Source organism: Scyliorhinus canicula, chromosome 18 (assembly GCF_902713615.1).
Source record: "Scyliorhinus canicula chromosome 18, sScyCan1.1, whole genome shotgun sequence".
In the NCBI taxonomy this organism is placed as follows: domain Eukaryota; kingdom Metazoa; phylum Chordata; class Chondrichthyes; order Carcharhiniformes; family Scyliorhinidae; genus Scyliorhinus; species Scyliorhinus canicula.
The window spans coordinates 124,517,032-124,538,929 of NC_052163.1; the positions used below are offsets into that span (position 1 = coordinate 124,517,032).

Below are 21,898 nucleotides of genomic sequence, written 5' to 3' on the forward strand. Positions count from 1 at the left end.
GATTCCAATTAAAACTGCTCCCCTTTCACAATGGAACTTGGACAAATTCCTTTTGAAAGCCTAAATACGTCACAGTTCACCACAGTCCTTTGAGTTGTCACCTCCTCAGTTTGCCTTGGACTGAATTGGTGGTGGCCATCCTCCTCAAATTCATTGTTTATTTTGGGGAAAAAGACTGAAGGAAACTTGCCCCCATCTTCCCTGGGAACCTATTCTCTGTCTTTATTAACTCTGTTGCAGTACTGTCCCGGCCAACTGTCCGTAATCGTGAGCCCATCCGAATCTCTGCTGCTCACATTTTCAATTGCATCAAGTCCTATTTACCCATCATCCTGTGCTTGTAGACTTACATTGGCTCTCAACCTGCTGATGCCTCAATTTGACGATTATCATCCTCGTTTTCAATACCGTCCATGGTCTTGTCACTCCCTATCTCTGTAACCTCCTATTCCGGTGCTCCTTCAGATTTAGACTTCCACAATTTTCAACTTTCTACCTCGGCAGCCTTCAAAGCTAGGCCCATAACACTGAAACCCCCTCCTGAAAACTCCATCGACATGACGTCTCTCTCCTCTGTTAAGACACTCTTTAAAATCTACCTTTTTGGCCAACCTTTGGTGACTTGCCCTAATTACTATTCTCATGGCTCAGTGTCAGGTTTTGTTCAATAATGCTCCGAGGAAATGCTCTGGGATGTTCCACTCTGTTAAAGGCGTTCTATAAACACGAGATTTCATTTTTGCTTTATGGAATTGCACTTTGCTGGAAAAGGTCATAAGGAGAAAGAGCATTTGGAGTTTGATGATAGTGCCGATAAAATAAGGAGGTGCAAAGATGGTTCACATAGAGAGTGGGAGGTTGGACATTCTGCAGTATCCTGGTTGGTATACCCCACATTTATGAAGTGCCTTCACTTCAACACAGTGAGAATGTGCTGACAAGGGAGTGAATATTACAACAAAATAATACCAATCTTTAGCTTAGAGTAGGGGGTTAATAAAGGTGGGACCTGTAAGGAAGGGAGACGGTTTTTGCACTATGTTTATAGTTTCATGTACATTGTTTATTTTGTTGTTGTTACAATACCAAAAATACCTCAATAAGATATTTATTTAAAAAAATAATACCAATGTTAATTAGTGTCAAAGGTAGGCTTACAACACTGCAATGAAATTGTTAAAAAAATTCTTTTTTTTCACAATTAAGGGGCAATTTAGCGTGGCCAATCCACCTACCCTGCACATCTTTGGATTGTGGGGGTGGGACCCACGCAGACACAGGGAGAATGTGAAAACTCCACACGGACGGTGACCTGGGGCCGGGATTGAACCCTGGTCCTCTGCGCCGTGAGGCAGCGGTGCTAACCACTGTGCCACCATGCCACTCCCACTGCAATGAAGTTACTGTGAAAATCCCCAAGTCGCCACACTCCGGCGCCTGTTCGGGTACACTGAGGGAGAATTCAGAATGTCCAATTCACCTAACAAGCATGTCTTTCGGGATTTTGGGAGGAAACCGGAGCACCCGGAGGAAACCCACGCAGACACGGGGGAGAACGTGCAGACTCCGCACAGACAGTGACCCAAGCCGGGAATCGAAATCGGATCGCTGGTGCTGTGAAACAACAATGCTAACCACTGTGCTACCGTGTGCCCAGATACAATTAAACCATCACCATGGCTGCCATTGTACCTCAACATGAAGCTTCCTGGATATTGAACATTTCCATAGTACCAACAAAATAAAAAACAAAAACGAAAGCAGATCAAAAATTGCTGTCTACCTCTTTTTGTATCTTGGCATGTTCCTTCTGGTTGGTAAGCATATGTGCACTCTGTCTTTATTTATTTCCAAATGACGGTTTTCCCAGTCATATGCCACAAAAAAATATAATCCACCAAAACCATTTTGTGTCATGGATTTTCTGGCTCACAAAACACGGTCCAAAACAGAGCGACTCTCTTGACAAACGCAGGAATGAAGGCTTTGTGATTGGCCTGCGCCTTGTCTAAACCTTGCATCCGCCATGCCACCAGGTAAAGATTCACACCCGCCTTAATCGTGTCCTGACATTGTACTCTTTCAACACAGCTGACCAGCAGCACCAGCAGCAGTTGGGATGGAGCTTCACCCATGCATGAAAGACGCCAGTATATTAACACCAGATACATGGGGGTGATGACAAGGCCAAGTACCTCAGCCCAGCTTCACACAACAGTTACAAACGCATTGAACTTTGCTCTTACTCGGGACAAGGTAAAGCACTGCTGCCTCACAGCTCCAGGGGCCTGGGTTCAATTCTGGCCTCGGGTCACTGCCTGTGTGGAGTTTCCACGTCCTCCCCGTGTCTGCGTGGGTTTCCTCTGGGTGCTCCAGTTTCCTCCCACAGTCCAAAGATGTGAGGGTTGGATGGATTGGACATGATAAATTGCCCCTTAGTGTCCAAAAGGTTAAGTGGGGTTACTGAGTTGCGGGGATAGGATGGAGGCGTGGGATTAAGTGGGATTCTTTCCAAGGGCCGGTGCAGACGCGATGGGCCGAATGGCCCCCTTCTGCACTGTAAATTCTATGATTCAATGAAAATGAAAGGCCTATAATTCCATTGACAACTTTGAGATGTCTAAAAGTGATTTACAACCACTGAAGTACTTTTTGAAATATCTTCACAGTAGGGAATGCAGCAACCAATTTGCAGACAGGAAGATCTCACAAACAACAATAAAATAATGACCAAATTTTCAAAATAAAAAGTTTAACTGAGAGACTAAAGTTAGACAGGACATCCTCGCCTGCTCGTCTACAAATAGCACCATGGGATATTTTACCTGCGTCTGAGAGGGCAGGTTGGTTTAATATCTAAGTTGAATGACACACATCCAATAGTACAGCAGGTGTCAGTCCAGATTATGCGCTTCTATCTCCAGAGTGAGGTGTAGGCAGGGTGGCAAGTGGGGGCATTAAGAATCAACTTTTAGGCACAAACTTTAAATTATTAAAACAAACATTGTCATGGGGATTTAATGATTTGCTTTGTTCTTCCTTTGGCTGCAGTAGAAGGGGCACAGTGATGATTTGAATGATACTGGACTTAAAAGGATTAATTTATGAATTTCAGAAACTTGATTTTTATTTATTTGAGTTTAGAATGTTGATGGGGTAAATTAATTTAGGTACTTAAAATGACGCAAGAGGTTTGTGAGGTAGATACAGCGAAATCATTTGCCCCGGCGCATCCAGAACAAGGCGGCATAATCTTAAAGCTGGAGAAAAAACATTTTGGAATGATGTGGAGATGCCAGCGCTGGACTGGGGTGGGCACAGTAAGAAGCCTCATAACACCTGGTTAAAGTCCAACAGGTTTATTTGAAATCTCAAGCTTTCGGAGCGCTGCTCCTTCATCAGATGAAGTGGAGACAGGTTCACAAACACAGCATATATAGGCAGAGACACAAGTGTCAGATAATTACAGATCGGAATGTCAAGAATGGTTGGAATGAAATCAAGAAACACGTCTTCACACAAAAGGTGGTGAAAATGTGGAACTCTCTCCCCAAAAGGGCCGCAGTGGCTGCAGGGAGTCAATTAAAATGTCCCAGACTGAGATGGAAGGTTTTTTTTTCATGAGTTCAGGTTATGAAGGAATTTGGAGTAAAGGTAAGTAGCTGGAGTTGAGGTACAGGCCAGGCATGATCCTAATTCAATGCAAGCACAGGCTCGAGGGGCAGAATGACCTTCGTCCTGTTCCTCTGTAACTGTCTCTGATGGTGAGTTACTTTCTGGCTCACTGCTGACCTACTTTACTCACTTGTGCTGAATTGAATTATGTTTTGTTCCTCATGTATCTTTCAGTTTCTATCTCACCCCTGCCCTATTCATTCTGTGATGCCTTTGTCCATTTTTTCTTTTTGTCATATCTCTTTTCAGTGAATGTTGCTCTGGTTTCCTCCTGTGCGAGAGACAGTGCGAGGACAGTACGAGGCCAAGGAAGGACATGGTTGGACCTGTTAAGCATTTTGTTTGCACCGTCTCTTCTGGACACAGTGGAGACTGACACGGGCGGGGGTGGGGGGGGGGGGGGGGGGGATGGAGCAAAATCTGGACTTGAATCTTGGACCCATTTTTCAGCAGGAGGCTGGCAGTGGGACCCCCAATATACACCGTCCAGTCACCCTTACTGATGAGATGTGAAACCCCCCCTCGTGAGAGAGCGGGGCTGGGTGGTCCACCTCCCCTGGGTGCACTCCAGACAATGCAGATTCATTCCAGAGCTATTTTTCAAGTATTTCTTCCAGAGCAATTTTTCAGATATTTATTCCGAAGCAATTTTTCAGATATTTATTCCAGAGCTCTTTTTCAAATATTAATTCCAGAGCAATTGTTCAAATATTACTTCCAGAGCAATTTTTCAAATATTAATTCCAGAGCTAGTTTTCAATGTGCCGGGAAGTGCTAACAGCAATATATATAGATTTTGAAAAGCCCATATCCCTTTCATGATAAAAGCAAATTATTGCGGTTGCTGGAATCTGAAACCAAAGAGAGAATGCTGGAAAATCTCAGCAGGACCGGCAGCATATGCAGGAAGAGAAAAGAGCTAACGTTTCAAGTCCAGACGACCAAGCTCGAGCTTTGACAAAGGGTCATCTGGACACGAAACGTTAGCTCTTTTTCTTTCCCTGCAGATGCTGCCGGACCTGCTGAGATTTTCCAGCATTTTCTCTTTGGTTTCATATCCCTTTAATGAATTGGAGATGCATCTGCATGTCAGTTAGCATAGAGAGGGAGAGAGGGGGAGGGGGGGAGACAAGGTTTTGGGGTCTGGGTCGAGAGGTTTGAAAGGGAAGAACGTACAGGGTAATGGGGGGATTAAAAAAAAATTTGTAAAGTGTGCGTGTGTTTTTAATGTACTTTTGTGTGCGTGTGTGTGTGTGTGTGTGTGTGGGGGGGGGGGGGGGGGGGGGGGGGGATTAAAAATGGCCCTGGGTCGGGGTATAGCTTAATGGTAGAGCATTTGACTGCAAAAATGGCCCTGGGTGAAGTTGCCCCACTTCCGCATCACATGGTGGCGGCTCTCATTCATTACTCCGCCCTGTGTGGGGGTGGCGGATACATTCCAGCCTCTCGCTCGCTCAGTTTGTTACACTGTCGCTCCGCTATTGCAATCGGCAACGTTGTAATCCCCACAGAGGAGAACGGGAGAGGGCAGGAGCACAGCGTAGCGAAGACATTTCCTCCCCACCCCCCCGCGTTTGCTTAAAAAAAAGGACAAAACAGGAGGGAGGGAGAAACACACACAAAGGAAGAGAAGATTTTTTATTTTAATGTTTTTTTTCAACCGCAGCAACAAAAAAGGATACATTCTGAGCAATGCACCGAGATGTTTCGGTGCTAAATACCGCCGCCATCCTCCTCCACGTCGTCTTTGGAGAAGCCGGAGGTGTACAATGTTATCGCGACTGCATGATGAAAGATAGAAAATAAGAAGAGAGAGAGGAGAGAGAGAAAAAAAAGAACCCTGTCGACACCGCGCAGACAATCCGTGCGGGAAGTGTCGGCGGAAACAGCTCGTCTTTGGCTTTTGTTTTACACCCTTCGTCCGTACGCAGGAATCTTTCTTTTTTTTCCAGGGGGTGCCGTTCTTGTTGGATTTCCAGGGAGGGTTGATTCACCCGACCTAAATAAATTGGGGGAAGTCTACCTTTTCCCAGAGAGAGGGAGAGGGAAAGAAAAGGGGGCGATGTATCCGCAAGCCAGACAGTCGGTAAGTGACTTCTTGTGGCACGTTTCAATTTCAGCGGGTCAATTTCAGCGGGTTAATTTCACTGTATGTGTGTGTGTGTCTGTTTCCCCGTTTTTTCTCTCCAACCGCAGATACTGACGTGAAACTGACCCTGCCTCTGAATCCTCCTGGAGTATATCCCCTTCTCCTGTTTCCCCAGGCCACAACTCTCATTCCTCGTCTCTCTCTTTTTTTTGTTGTTGAGTTAAAAGCAGAATTCAGTCAAGTCCTGCCACTCGTGCAGCTTTTTCTGGTGGGTTCTTCAGCTGGGGGTAAAGATATTTTTCAGCCCCCCACCTCCTGATCATTTTTGCAAAATAAATTCTCCCCTTTTGTAATCTTAAAAAGGGGAAGGGTGCACCCACCTTGCTTTGTAACAACAACCCCCCCGGTTTAGCTCTGTTGTAGACTTTGACTTCTTTTGTTTCTGCTTTGCGATTGTTTTAACCCGCTTTGCTAGCCCTCCACCTCGTTTGTGGGCCCCACCAGCAGCACCGAATTAACCATTCCACTGGCAAAGATACATCCAGAACTGACGTTTGCAAAGGAAATAGCCGGATTGTGGAATCAAAGATGGTGTTGGGATTCTGCATGCAACGTAATTGTCAGAATTATTTTAATGTGCAGAAGTTCTCTTGCCACCACCCCCCAATAAAAAAGGTCATTTCAGGATTTCCAGGTTAGCGAGGAGTCACACTCGCCCTCACACACATGACCTTTAACCTATTTTTAGATCACATCCAGTTTCCATTTTGTGTGTGTGCAGCATTTTTTTTTTTGTTGACGTCAATTATAAACCCTCCAATTAACCGATGCCTTTTTAAAAAAAAACAACCCCAACTCTGCCACTCTGGAGCCCAGTGGAGTGGATGGACCCTCCAGGTCTCTTAAATTAGAAGCTAGGAGTCTGTGAAGGGAGCGAATGTAGTTTACTTGAGCTGTGTTTACCTTCGCCTTTTCTCCTGTGGTCACAAGTGGCAGACGTGTAGATGAAGATTGAGATTGGATAAAGCAGCAATAATAAAAATAAAATAGGATTTGCTTTCATAGAATTCATACAATCCCTACAGCGCAGACGGAGGCCCTTTGGTCCATTGGGTTAGCACTGAACCTCCGAATGAGACCCACTTCCCCCACCACCTCCCTGTAATCCCCCACCTAACCTGTACATCTTTTGGACTGTGGGAGGAAACCGGAGCACCCGGAGGAACCCACGCAGACACGGGGAGAACGTGCAGACTCTGCACAGTCACCTGGGGCTAGAATCGGGAAGAACGTGCAGACTCTGCACAGCCGCCCGAGGCTGGAATCGAACGCGAGTCCCTGGTGCTGTGAGGTGGTGTGCCACCCCGCCGACCTGTAACACCTCTAACTTTTAATCCATTTTTTATTTTAGTTTCTACTGTCCGGAGGTACTGACCTATGTGGGGGATATGATGCTACAGGCATCTGGTATCTTGTCCACAGCAGGCCATTTCTCCCATTGTGAGCTGAGGTACTGACTCTGCAAGTTATTTGCTGGTGGTTGGGGGCGGTCCTACTTCTGACCACATTGTGCACTTTGCAGCGATGCTGAGTGACCAGGATCTGGAACCTTGGCTGACATTTCTCCTCTTGTAATCCCAGGACCATTGTGGGTTGAATGATCAGGTGCCATTCGCCAACAAATCTACCCTTAAAAGTTACTACCGGGGCCTTTTTTCATTTTGCTTTTTAAGACCAAAAGGTGGTGCATTCCTGGTCATCACTATGGAGCTGTTGTTCATATGCAATTACCGTTGGTCAATTCGGTGGAATTGTGGATCCTCGCCACTTATTAATCATCCATCGGGAGTGCAGTTGAGTTGGGTAATAATTGTTTATTGTGACAAGTGGGCTTCAATGAATTTACTGTGAAAAGCCCTTAGTCACCAAATTCCGGTGCCTGTCCGGCGAGGCCGGTACGGGAATTGAACCCGTGCTGCTGGCCTTGTTCTGCATTACAAGCCATCTGTGGTCCAACTGGATTTCTTCCTCCTACCAATGAAAATTAGGTCCTTCTACTTGAGGCTATGGCTAAGGCTATGGAGAGAAAGCAGGATAAGGCTTTGGATGATCAGCCATGATTGTGATAAATGGCGGAGCAGGCTCGAAGGGCCAAAAGGCTCCTCCTGCTCCTATCTTCTATGTATCTATGATACTTTGAGCAGCTTGACCAGGAGAGAAATACTTTCCTTGTCTCCTGAAGATGCTGCCACATGCTGAGGTGCAATTCCATTGGTGGCAACTATCTCCCAGCTGCTAGTACTGAGTGACTGCTCTTCATAGGAGGCTGTTTACCCAGGGTCGGGGGACGGAACTGTCCTCTGACCCATCCACATCCAATATGAGTGGGCGCAACCTTTTTCAATGGCCGTCATTACGAATGGAAACCTTGGCTGGACTGTGTTTTGTTCCATCTTTGGCGATAGAGGTGCTGAGTTCATTTTGTCACACTGTGGCTGAGGCTAGTTTTCTCGGCCAGACCATCACGCGAGCCTGGGACCAGGTTTGGTTCAATTGCACATCAGTCAAGGGCCCTTAGGAACGTGATGGCAAGGGGGCCTCCTAAACATTGCATCAAACTAATTCCTTAATGCTTCTGGGTTGAACTTTTGACCACTTGCTGAGGGACCGCAATGCACTCCTGTTTGTGAAAGCAAGGTGTATGTTTTGGGGATATTCTGTTGCTTGTTCTTTAGGGTGGTGGTGGGGAGGACGGGGACGAGGAGGGAGGGCAGGGTGGCAGGAACATCCTTTCACTCTGTTTCTCCTGAGCTTGTGGTTAGTTCCTTGTTGCTTATCTGTTCCATGGGTGCAAGGTTCAAGTGGGATCGTGACCATGTGCCAGCAGTTTATTGAACTGCGGGTGATATTGCAGTCAATTCTGATCCTAACCCCCACAGGCCGGTGTGACACACATGCAAGGGTCATTAACTTGCAATTGAGAATGGGATCCCTGGCTAATTCCCTCCTTCCAGGGGCACTGAGGCCAATTAGTACCCTTATTACCATCCGGTCTGAGATCAGTTAAGCTGACGCAGGCTGGGAATCAAACCTGCAATCTTCCAGATATGATCTGGAAGGAGTTTTCCAGCGCAATTAAAATCAGCACAGTTGCATGCGTGCCACGTTGTGCTGCATGAGTTTGGAGAATGCATCCAGCTTTGTTTTTGGAACAGCATTTTTAGCCGTTCACCACAACCCCCCTCCATCCTCTCCCAATTTGAAATCTTCTCGGTTGTGTCATGCTTTATTACAAAGTCAATTCGCAGTTGTGTCCACATGTGTATCTTGTTTTGAAAGTTCCATTGCAGAGCTGTCCCAAGCTGGGTGGGATATTTGTATCAGGCCGATGGCCTGTGTTTGTCTTTTTTGTTTGTGCTCCTCTCTTCGCGAGGAGAATGCTGCGCATGCCTCAAACTCTAATGAGTGTTGGGACGCGATGAGCCGTAGTGACTGGAATTGTCTCCCGATCAATTGGCAGGTTTCTGGAGCCGCTTCCAACCCTCCTCTTTGCCACCCCATTCTTTGTGAAGTCATGCATGTTTTTTTGGGTCAGAGATTGGATCTCGGGTGGAGTGGGGAACAGTCTTGCTTGTCCTCCTGCTCCTGATATTTGACCCCACTCGAGGGTTTTGGACTGGGGTAAAAGTCTTCACTGAGAGTCCAGGAGTCATGTGAAGACTTTATTTCAAGGGCAGTTGGGAAAGTATTTCTCCCCACCCCCCCCTAAAGAAGGTTCATTTTAGTCTAAGCAAATTCTGTTAGCTTCAAAGCAAATAAATAAATTTAAAATTTTTTTTAAAATTTAGAGTACCCAATTCTTTTTTTTTCAATTAAGGGGCAATTTAACATGGCCAATTCACCTACCCTGCACATCTTTGGGTTGTGGGGGGCAAACCCACGCAAACACGGGGAGAATGTGCAAACTCCACACGGACAATGACCCAGAGCTGGGATCGAACTTGGGACCTTGGTGCCGTGAGGCAGCAATGCTAACCACTGCGCCACCACGCTGTCTAATAAATACATTTTTGAATTGAGTTTTAAGTTATTGATCTTAGTTATGGCAGTTTTAGGACAGCTGGAATCTTTCAGTTCCAAGTTCATAGGCTCCTACAATTCCTACAGTGCAGAAGGAGGCCATTCAGCCCATCGAGTCTGCACCAACCCTGTGAAAGAGCACCGTACCCAAGTCCACTTTGCTGCCCTCTGTCTATTACCCTTTAACCTAACCTACATAGATCTGGACACTGAGGAGCAATTTTAGCATGGACAGTCTACCTAACCAACACATCGTTGGACTGTGGGAGGAAACCGGAGCACTCGGAGGAAACCCACGCAGACACGGGGAGAAAGTGCAAACAACACACAGACAACCACCCGAGGCCGGAAGTGAACCCAGGTCCCTGGCGCTGTGAGGCAGCGGAGCTAACCACTGTGCCGCTCTGGGAGAGAGGAGGAAAACAGAATTAACCTGGGTGGGTGGCAAGGGGCTGTGGTGGAGCACATGGATCTTTTCACCAGTGGGAACAGGCGCTGGGTGAGGATGTTGGAGTTCAACTGGAACGTCTTCTGGCCAAGTAGCTTGCTGATATTCACAGCTTCGGCTCACATGAGAGGTGCCTCTGAGGGTGCCAAAACCTGGCTGGCAGTGCGAGCCAATGCTGTCAGGCAAGAGAAGCATATTCCAAGGGTTCGGGGCACAATATGAAAATGTCAGCCTTGTTTTGTGCATAAGCAAGTGCTATTTTTCCTGAAGTATTCGAGGTTGACTCACTTTTTATTGTAATGATGTGGAAATGCCGGCGTTGGATGGGTTGAGCACAGTAAGAAGTCTTACAACACCAGGTTAAAGTCCAACAGGTTTGTTTCAAATCACTAGCTTTCGGAGCGCAGCTCCTTCCTCGGTGTGTGACGCACTGACTGAGGAAGGAGCAGTGCTCCGAAAGCTAGTGAATTGAAACAAACCTGTTGGACTTTAACCTGGTGTTGCAAGACTCCTTACTGTGCTCACATTATTGTAGGCTAATTATTGCCTGTATTCTGCAGATTTAAATAGATTTTCTGGTTTTTTTTTAAAAAGCCTAAATTCTGCCTGTGATCATTCAGCTCTCAAAGTGCCCCCTGGATAGTTGGTGGTTTAAGCACTCATTTAGCTCTTCACCCATCCGTTGCTTCAGAATTGCAGCACTTGTATTCAGTGGGAAGTGTCTGGGTGTCTCTGGTGCAATTGTCAAATCCAGTTTGATATGGATCAGGTTGGAGAATGTCAGCTGCCTATTCCCCTGTTCCAGAGGTAGGTGTGACAAGCTGGCTGTCGCATTCATTGTCATCTGACCATGCACAACATGAAGACGGCCTAGATTGTTGAAATTACAGTGCTGTGACCAGAAAGAGCTTGCCATTTGACTCGGCCCCACCTTACATTAAAACAAAAATGACGACGTGTGTGGATGTTTTGTAATCCACCGCCACGCGCCCCCAATTTGTTTCGTGGGGCGGGGAGGTCGCGGAGGGGGTTATGCGAGTGGGTACGGTTTCACACCAGTTGAGAGTTCAATGATGAGGAATGGGAAAGTTTATATTTTGGGCGCACAGTGGTTAGCACTGTTGCTTCACAGCACAAGGGTCCCAGGGTCGATTCCCCACTGGGTCACTGTCTGTGCGGAGTCTGCACGTTCTCCCAGTGTGTGCGAGAGTTTCCTCCGGGCGCTCCGCTTTCCTCCCACAGTCCAAAGATGCGCATGTTGGGTGGGTTGACCATGATAAATACCCAGCGATACGGAGCTAAGGCGGGGTAGTGGGCCTAGGTAGGGTCCTCGATGGGAGAGTTGGTGCAGCCTTGATGGGCCGAATGGTCTCCTGCATCATGGGGATGGTGTGGATTCTGACAAATGTTCTGTCGATTTAGATTTGGGCCAATAAACAACAACACCTCCTCCACAATAGTCCTCAATACCGGGGCCCCACAAGGCTGTGTACTTAGCCCCCTACTCTACTTCCTGTCCACACATGACTGCGTGGCAAAATCTGGTTCCAACTCCCATCTACAAGTTTGCTGAAGATATGACCATAGTGGGCCGGATCTCGAATAACGACGAGTCAGAATACAGGAGGGAGATGGAGAACTGAGTGGAGTGGTGCAGCGACAACAATCTCTCCCTCAATGCCAGCAAAACTATAGAGCTGGTCATTGACTTCAGAAAGCAAAGTACTGTACACATCCCTGTCAGCATCAATGGGGCTGAGGTGGAGATGGTGAGCAGTTTCAAATTCCTCGAGGTACACATCACCAAAAATCTGTCCTGGTCCACCCACGTCGACGCGACTACCAAGAAAGCACAACAGCGCCTATACTTCCTCAGGAAACTAAGGAAATTCAGCATGCCCACATTAACCCGTACCAACCTTTACAGATGCACCATAGAAAGCATCCTATTGGGCTGCATCACAGTCTGGTATGGCAACTGCTTGGCCCAGGACCGCAAGAAACTTCAGAGTCATCAACACAGCCCAATCCATCACACAAACCTGCCTCCCATCCATTGACTCTATCTATCCCTCCCGCTGTCTGGGGAAAGCGGGCAGCATAATCAAAGACTCCTCCCACCCGGCTTACTTAATCTTCCAACTTCTTCCATCGGGCAGGAGATACAGAAGTCTTGAGAACACGCACGAACAGACTCAAAAACAGCTTCTTCCCCGCTGTTACCAGACTCCTAAACGACCCTCTTTTGGACTGACCTCATTAACACTACACCCCTGTATGCTTCATCCGATGCCGGTGGTTATGTAGTTACATTGCATACCTTGTGTTGCCCTATTATGTATTTTCTTTTCTTCCCATGTACTTAATGATCTGCTTGCAGAAAAAATACTTTTCACTGTACCTCTGTCCACATGACATAAACAAATCCAATCCATTTCTGCAGTTACTTTTTGGCATGAATGAGTTGAGGGTGACTTCTTTGCAAACTTAAATATTGTAAATTGTCTCTAAGATGTACTGCTTGTGTTCAAAGGTTTTATTCCTCAGCTTGGGTAATCTTTCTCTTTTTAGATATGACCTTTCACTGCAGGGGAAAAAGAAGGAAATGAAAGAAAACATATTGCAGCTCCTATCTCTGTTTACTGAATGTCATATTTACAGAAAGCAAAGTGGGTGGATGGAGTGCTTTTATAGTGACTAAAAGTCGTACATCTATTGGACCATTTTGCTAGGCTAGTGACATTTTTAAAGCTGTGTCTGAAAGTGGAGGTCTGTACTTGCCCTCGCATATATTTTTTCGTTATTTGCCCTGTCGTTTGCTCCCCTACCTCCGACTGTGTTGACACTTTACCCAATTTGGTTACTCCAATTTCTTGTGACCAGTCTTTATGTGCAATACCACCGATGCACCACCAGGCTAATTTACAACAGTATGGGTTGTGGGGTGGGGTGCATGTGGTATGACTTGCATCAAAACCTAACCTCTCATCCAATTATCAGACTTGCAGTTGGCAGTAAGCTTCAATCGAAAGTAGTTTCAGATTGAGAGGGGGGGGGGGGGGGGGGCTTTGCTTAACCCACTGAGACATGCTGCTGTGTCCTTATTGCCCCCTCACTTCCATGTTGCCTGAAGTCAGCTAACCCAACACAGACTGGGATTTCAACCTTGCAATATGTATCAACTTGTTATGTTAGCCATCCGAGTGATAATTGAAAGCTCTTGATGTTTACTGTTGTGCTGTTTTGCCTTCACTTGGATCTTGAACAAAAATCCAAATGGTATTGGAATAATTACAGCGACTCTTAATTGCAGCAGTAATGAAATAGCTTACGAGGTGAAAATGAGAAGTTCTGAAGATTTACTGAGCATACCTGTTTGCTCAGTGAACTGTTGTGCAGGGGTTTAAGCTCTCCTCTGTATGACCTGGACTCGAATCCAGCTTTCTGAGCAACTAAGTCTCCACGCTCTGATGCTTATCGTAAATGAAACAAGTTAAGCAAAGTTTTGAGTTTGGTCCCAGTGGATTTCAATGAGCCTCAGCTGGAATATCATTTTTCAGATGAAGTAGTTCTTGATTACACCTACAGTTAATGCTGTATAAGGGGAGGGGGAGGGGGGGGGGGGGGGGGGGAACGGACCTGTGTAATAAAGACTTCATTCATACTGACCCGAGTCTTGTTGTGAGGCTGTTGCAAGTAGATTCATGTGATTAATTTTTGTGTAGTCATATAGGCAAATGTGGCACAGCGTCATTCTACAAATAGTGCTATTTTCCGGTGGAGTTTGAGGGGGCATTCACTGCTTTGCGATCTCTGAAATTAACCTGAAAGTGGACTTGTCTTTCACGTGATGCTTCATCAAAGGGAAAATTCCCAACAGTGCACCGGTTGAGTATCAGTCGAGATAATGTGCTCAAATCTTCGACTTGGGATTCAAGTCACACCTCCTGATCAAAGGCAGGCAGGAGTGCTACAAGCTTCCGCAACACTGGAGGCAGGGGACTAAAGGGATCCAGAGGAAAACAACCAACCCCACCGATTGGAACTAGTTGTTTACCAATTAAGTGATTGGGCGCAGGTGATTCAGGTCTAAAAATGTTTCATCATGGACCAGTTGAGGTGGGATGCAGAAGTTCATCTGATAGAATCCCTGCAGTGCACAAGGAGGCCATCTGGCCCATCGAGTCTGTAGCGACCCTGACTCTTCGAAAGAGCACTCTATTTGTGTCCACTCGCCCGTCTACCCCGCCTATTCCTGTAACCTAACCTGCAAATACCTGGACACTTGAGGGCTAATCCACCTAACCTGCATATCTTTGGACTGTGGGAAGAAACCGGAGCACCCGGAGGAAACCCACGCAGGTATGGGGAGAGCCACGCAGTAACCCAAAGCCAGAATTGAACCCGGGTCCCTGGCGCAGAGGCAACAGTGCTAACCAGTGTGTTACCGTGCCACCCCTAATATTGATGTTTGACTCGCCACGAGTGTTCCTTCTATAAAGCATTTTTCTATAAAGCGTTCAAGCAATTTTGAAGCTGGAATTATCTGGATCTGCGGTGGGAGCTTTGGACCAATGGGCAGCTAAGAATCGTATCATCGAAAATTGGAAATGATAAAATATTGGCAGGATTGATATCATAGAATTTATTGTGCTAAAGGAGGCCATTCAGCCCCTCGAGTCTGCACCAGCCCTTGGAAAGAGCACCCCACTTAAGCCCATGCCTCCACCCTACCTCCGTAACCCAGTAATATCACATAGCCTTTTTTGGACACTTGAGGGCAATTTTTCATGGCCCATCCACCTAACCACATCTTTGGAATATGGAAGGAAACCGGAGCACCCGGAGGAAAACCACGCACACACGGGGAGAACGTGCAGACTCCGTACAGACAGTGACCCAGTGGGGAATCGAACCTGGGCCTCTGGAGCTGTGAAGCAACTGGCTAGCCAGCGTGCTGCGGGTGGTGTGACCCATTGGAGTGCTGTTGTTCATCTGGTGTGCAGATCATTTGCACCCTTCACCATTGCTATCTTGCTCTGCTAGATGGCCGAGACTGGAAGTTGAGGAACCTCCTGTAAATTTTAGGGATGGGTCGATTCACTACAGGCAGAATTTAGAACCTAAAATTGTATTCCTCATCACCCAGTAAACCCATCGCTAATCCAACCAATTGAGAGATCCACACACAAGGGGCGTATCATACGCTCTATCTTTGGTAAGGAGTGCACAGCTTCTCCCTTCAGGGAACACTCTCTGGTTTAAGTCCAGAGAGATTATTGTCGAGGCTCACTGATTAGTAATGCTCCATTAGGGAGAGCATCCCTGAAGATATACCCTAGCGATGAGTAAACCCATTTGGGACTGGAGCAAGAGAAACCAACAGATGAAGAAAATAACTGGCACAACCTGGAACTCTCTGCCACAGGAATGGGTTGAGGTTAGCTTGGGTGTTCTCAAGCACATGAGAAAAAGTAAGAAGTCTTACAACACCGGGTTAAAGTCCAACAGGTTTGTTTCAAATCACTAGCTTTCGGAGCACTGCTCCTTCCTCGGGTGAATCCACAACATGGGAAAAAGGGGAATGGTAAAAATGCTGGAAAACCGAGAATGGGAGGTGACGAATGTACAAACACTAACACAAATTAGTTGGATGAAGGGCCTATTTCTAAGCAGTTCTAAGTACTAGACTTTGATGTACTTTTAGAACACAATTGAAGGTTTTCCTGTGATTCTCGCAGGTAATGATGAAAAATGAAGTGTCAACATTTTGCGAGATGCAAAACTATTTGTTTTTAAAGGTCTGATCGCTTAGTGCGGGTTCTTGCATCTGGAGCCTGACTATGATTAATGTTTCCAAGCTGCAGCATTGCTAGCCAAGCAAGTTGAGCCCTGATTAACTCTGTTCCCTTTGCAAAGACCGAACTTGGTGAAACTACAAGGACACCACTTCACCGTGGCAGCGGGTGACGATGTGAATTGCATGGTGGAACACGCCTACTCTTGTAAAATAACATGTAACTTACTGTGTGGGCAATGCAATGAGAAATTGGCTGGTTTAAAAATTAAACTTCCAATCATTGATGACTAATTAATTAATTAATTAACCCGAACCCTCCAACAATCTAGGCCACTGAGTGAGTTTTATAGTCATTTTGAATGGATATGTAAATATAGGCAATGCATCCCAGGAAACTTCAATTCATGATCACCTATTGGAGCGTGGAGACTTGGTTAATATTGTCACTGTTCGGGGCAGCACGGTGGCACAGTGTGTTGCACTGCTGCCTCACTGCACCTAGGTCCTGGGTTCGAACCCGGCTCTGGGTCACTGTCTGTGTGGAGTTTGCACATTCTCCCCGTGTTTGCGTGGGTTTCGCCCCCACAACCCAATGATGTGCAGGCTAGGTGGATTGGCCACGCTAAATTGCCCCTTAATTGGAAAAAATGAATTGGGTACTCTAAATTTATTTAAAAAGAAATATTGTCACAGTTCAGAAAGTATGAAGCCCTGGAGCTTTGATGGAGAACTCTGGCCCACTTATCATAAATGTTTATTGTCAAACGAATGCCGTCTTATTTGATTATTATACACCAATCTATTCTCAGCATCAGTGTCTGACTATTCAATTAATTCAAAATAATTTGATTAGTGTCTGCTTCAGATATCACCATTAATTGATTTATTTTGCATTATTGGCTTGTGAATTGTGGAGAAAAACAAATGACCTTAGGATGGTGGGCTCTAGATGTTATACTGGTCCTGGAAGCGGGGAAGCCCTATCGGTGAGCTCTAGCCCGAGCTGCTTTCTGCTCGGGAGACGCGAGTGTGTTGGTTAGTCCCAACATGAGGATGGCCTTGCGTGCTCTCCAGTGCCCTTCCAAACCCCTTGTCTGCTCTGTCAAAGTGTGGAGTTATGGCGAAGGTGACCATGGAGCTGCAGTTTCTTCTTGCTCGTGCTTTAACACTTGCTTTGTCATTGAGGAAAGGTTGCATGATTGACGTTATCGGAGTACCGTTGGAGCCCACTGATGACCCTACAGCTGGAGTCACCATCTTCGGGGAAGAAAAGATGATTATGTTTGGGTTGGGACAAGGATGGAAATGAGATTTCCACCCCAGCAGCCTCTTGATGTTACAGATGTCGAGCCGACTGCATTGGACGTGTGTGTGTGTTTTTCTTCTATAAATTCAGAGCACCCAATTCATCGTTTCCAATTAAGGGGCAATTTAACATGCCAATCCACCTACCCTGAACATCTTTGGGTTGTGGGGGCGAAACCCACGCAAACACGGGGAGAATGTGCAAACGTCGCACGGACAGTGAGCCAGAGCTGGGATCGAACCTGGAACCTCGGCGCCGTGAAGCAGCAATCAACAATGCTAACCAATGTGCTGCTGTGTAGCCATTGTTAACCAAATCTACACACCGTGAGGCAGCAATGCTAACCACTGTGCTGCCGTGTAGCCATTGTTAACCAAATCTACGCATTAAATGTTACTTTCCAAGGTGCCTTTTGTCTAAATCACTAGACCAAATACGAGAGCCAGCACAAAATGCCTCTAATTTTCTAAAGAGTTGGATGAAGCACATTGTGACATGAGAACAATAACAATAGGGAAGCTGTTGTGCTTTTAGTAGATCTCTGGACAATTGAAACGTATATTGTCACTCCAGGGAGTCTGGGCCTTGTTTATTTCTGTTAGCTGCTAATTCAAAACCCAGTTGAATTGAAGGGTTGCATTGTGGGGTTGTTTGTATTATTCTTTGCCCATTCAATTAAGAAACAAATGCAATACAACTGTTGAGAGGTCCCTTACCAGTGGTGCAATGGGTTAGCACCTGATCTGTCTCTGGGTGCCTAGGTTGAACGAGCACTAATGAGATGAATGCCTCCTGTTTGAATGGAGTCTGGGGTGATCTGAAATCTAATTTCTTGTGGCCATGAATCTGCATCCTAACCGAACCTACTGTGCAAGCTGGCTTGGAGACAGGAAGACTTGTGTTTGTCGAATGCCTTATTGTGTCTTCATGAATCTTTTTGGTAGCATGATTGCAGCACGTTAAACGGTGAATGGCTTTCGAAAAGGCAAAGCCTATTTTAAACCGATTTAAACGAAGGACTGGCCAACCCTGAATTTCATGCAAAGGGTCACCTAGTAGTGAAATGTAGAGGGGAGAGCAGGGAAGGTTCAACGTGTTTGTACAAATATGTGCCCCTAATTTGCATTGACGCAAGTGTTGTATGTTTAATTCTTTCAAGGGGCGGCACGTGGCGCAGTGGTTAGCACTGGGACTACAGCGCTGAGGACCCAGGTTCGAATCCCGGCCCTGGGTCACTGTCCGTGTGGAGTTTGCACATTCTCCCCGAGTCTGCCTGGGTTTCACCCCCACAACCCAAAGATGTGCAGGTTAGGTGGATTGGCCACGTTAACTGCCCCTTAATTGAAAAAAGAATAATTGGGTACTAAAAAAAAAAAAAAAAAATTCTTTCAAGGGATGAAGTAGGCAGCGAATAATACCGGGTGGGGGAGGGGAGACGTGAAAATCCTAAATGTGGTGCAGTGTTTCTTCTCCGTTTGAGGTCATGTCCTTTTGTACAGAAGGTGAGGCCCGTGTCCTTCTGTAAAGAGGGTGCTCCTGTGGCAAATTCACTGATTCATTCTTTCCTCTTGTTATTTTGGAAAATAGCCTCTGGTAAGAACACTGTGTTGGTGGCGTTGCTCATTAGAAAGAATCACTCAGTCACAAAATCTTTATGGGCCAAAGAGTACATGATGTACTGTTGATGTTGAATCTGATGTCTAATCTATAGTGTACATGTTGTTTTCCATTACTCTGCTGGCAAGTACAGTGCTGTACCACTGTGCCTGCATATGGTGCAGTTAGTCTCCAGGTCTAGTGTCAGCACCTGGTGTTCTATCTGTGTTCTATCCAGATAGTGCTCATCTCTCAAGGCTCATCTCTCAAGGCAGTCAAGGAAGGTATTGCTTCAAAATAAACACTTTCAAGTGGGCGGCATTCAAGAATCATGAGACTGGCTCGTGGCATGCAACGCAAAGAGCCAGAGCTTTTTAAGATTTGAATGGAGGCAGCTGATTGGCATGATTACAGCAAGCTAAACGGTGAATGGCTTCGAAAAGACGAAAGCTTATTTTAAACAGATTTAAACGAACGACAGGCCAACTCCTGAACTTCAGGCAAAGGGTCATCTAGTGGTGAAAGATGGGGGTTAGAGCAGTGAATGTTCAATGTGTTTGTACACAAATGTGCCACTAAATTGCATTGACATAAGTGTTGTGCATTTAATTCCTTTAGTGGGATGTGGGCATTATTGGCAAGGTCAGCATTTGTTGGCCATCCCTAATTGCCCTGGAACTGAGTGGCGGTTAAAAGTCAGGCACATTGCTGTGGGATTGCAGTTAAATCAATGTGCATGACCAGTGCTGTCTCTGTTACTGGATGTTTGAGACATTGTCGGGAGAGGTGTTTTACTCTGTGTACTCCTTGCTGTGACCTGTTGAACGGTGGGCCTGCCTACTGACCCAGCTCTCACCCAAGTTATAGATTTGTGTTATCACGGCAGGGGGAATTCAACCCTTGAATGTCTCACCCCAAGGTTTGCTTGAGGAATTTTTTTTTTAAAAAGCAGATGGGAACTATGGAGGCTAGTTAAGATGTCAAGGAATAGTCTAAAGGGAGAAAGCTGAGCATTTGAAAATTGTGCTTTTAACAGCTGCAGAGTGACCTTGTTAGTCAGCTGCTGAACCACCATTTTGATTGCAGTTTCCCCCCCGTTGCTGAAGCAATTCTTCTAATTGGAGCTGGCTACAATGATTGTTTCACAATAGTGTAAAAAAAAGGACGGATGCAAGCTATTCGTATGCTATTAATCAAATTTAGAACTTTGAGCACCAAGATAATCCCTTTTCATCACTGCAGCACAAGATAAATCATGGGATTATGATTGTGGCAATTTTAATCCTTTTCGAAAGGTATTGGAGCACCTTACTGAATCTCGGTGCTTTGTCACCACCACCACTACCCATTCCTGATTCCCTTCGTGGGAGGTGGGTGGGGGGGGGGGGGGGGGTGCAGGTGCGTCATTGTGTGAAGAGGTCAGTTAAGGTGAGTGGTGCATGTATCAAAATTTTAGTAGAGATTGGGAGAAGTGTAGTCAGGACGATTTTCTTGAATTGAGTATTCTTTTTTAAATATAAATTTAGAGTACCCAATACATTTTTTTCCTCCCAACTAAGGGGCCATTTAGTGTGGCAAATCCACCTTCCCTGCACATGTTGGGATGAGACCCACGCAGACACTGGGAGAGTGCAAAACTCGACAGGGGACAGTCCCGGCGCAGGGATGGAACCAGGGTCCTCGGTGCCGTGAGGCAGCAGTGCTAGCCACTGCGCCACACCTTTGAATTCAGTATTCAGTGTGATGCTAAAGCTTTGCATGCAGCACTAAATGCTGCTCTATGATTTGCCCAGTTTGGAATTCAGAAAATTTGTCAGAAATCTCTGGTGGGGTGTGGGTTGGGGGTGGGGGGGGGAGCAGATTAGGGGTTTGGTGGGCTGGTGGAGAATTTTGATGTTGAGCAATGAAGGGACTGGATAAAAGTGGAAGCAGGAAATGGTTTGAGCTGATGCACATGTGAACACGCGGCATGGTTTTTAAGATCGGTAATTGAAAATTAAAGTGGACTGCAGACAGCCAGGAGGAGTGAATTTCTGGGCTAAATTGACCCTGTGCATTAAATGGAATCATGACTAATTGTTGCTATTCCCTCCGGAATAAGGCGTTCAAGTTTAGATCTAGGACATGATTACAGTTGGAAATGTTTGGAATACCAATTCAAAGGAAAGGCTTAATGTGGATTGAATTGGATACATCCTCGTGTTCAAATGTGCAGACTTGGCTGTACTGTCAGTGGGATTTCGGTGAAGCACAGTGCCAGAATTCCGAAGTACTTTTATATTCTGTCCACTTGACCTGGAAACCCAAAAGCAGTACAATTACATGTTTGCCTCTTGGAAATACGTGCAGTGTTCGGAGAGGTTTCGTGCTAATATTGGTGGCTGCAGGTCTGTCACTGATTAGTGGGGTTAACCTGGGGCCTTGAATGAAAATCACACATGAAGCGTATTGGGTTTAAGTGTGAGGCTTTTTCTCTCCCCACTCAGCGTATTGGCAGCCATTTGCTAAATAAACCGGATGGCCCTTTGCAGTGGGCCAGACACGAGTATTGTGTTACTGATTTAAATGGAGATTTAAAAGTTTATCTTTTTCTCCCTTCCATCCAAAGTTTTAAAAAAAATGTCCATTGCAGTATCTGACGTGCTGCCCATACATTATTGAATACCTTCTGTTTGTGCACGCTGCCAGTTGTCCGTTTTTCCTCTGCTACCATTTCTTTTTTAAAAATAATTTTTATTCAAATTTTAACCAACAACACGGGGGGGGGGGGGGGGGGGGGAGGAAAGAGAAAAAACAGTAACCCCCCACCAAATACAGAAGAAATAAATTAACAAAAATAATAATTAAATAACATGGAACAAATGCACATACCCAGTAAAGAACCCCCCCCCCCCAAGTTGGTGC

At 46.0% G+C, this 21,898-nt stretch overlaps 1 protein-coding gene across 2 annotated transcripts in view; it reads left to right on the top strand.

Annotated features, from left to right (window-relative positions):
* Positions 1–5,104: 5,104 nt before the first annotated feature.
* The window catches only part of chico, a 119,813-nt gene continuing 103,019 nt past the window's right edge, over positions 5,105–21,898 (top strand). Inside the window, exon 1 of one of the 2 annotated variants that reach the window (XM_038777748.1) lies at positions 5,105–5,761. In XM_038777748.1, the coding sequence (XP_038633676.1) occupies positions 5,738–5,761 (24 nt within the window). In that variant the 5' untranslated portion in view covers positions 5,105–5,737. The remainder of the gene's footprint in view (positions 5,762–21,898) is intronic. The other variant, XM_038777747.1, reaches the window with a different exon arrangement.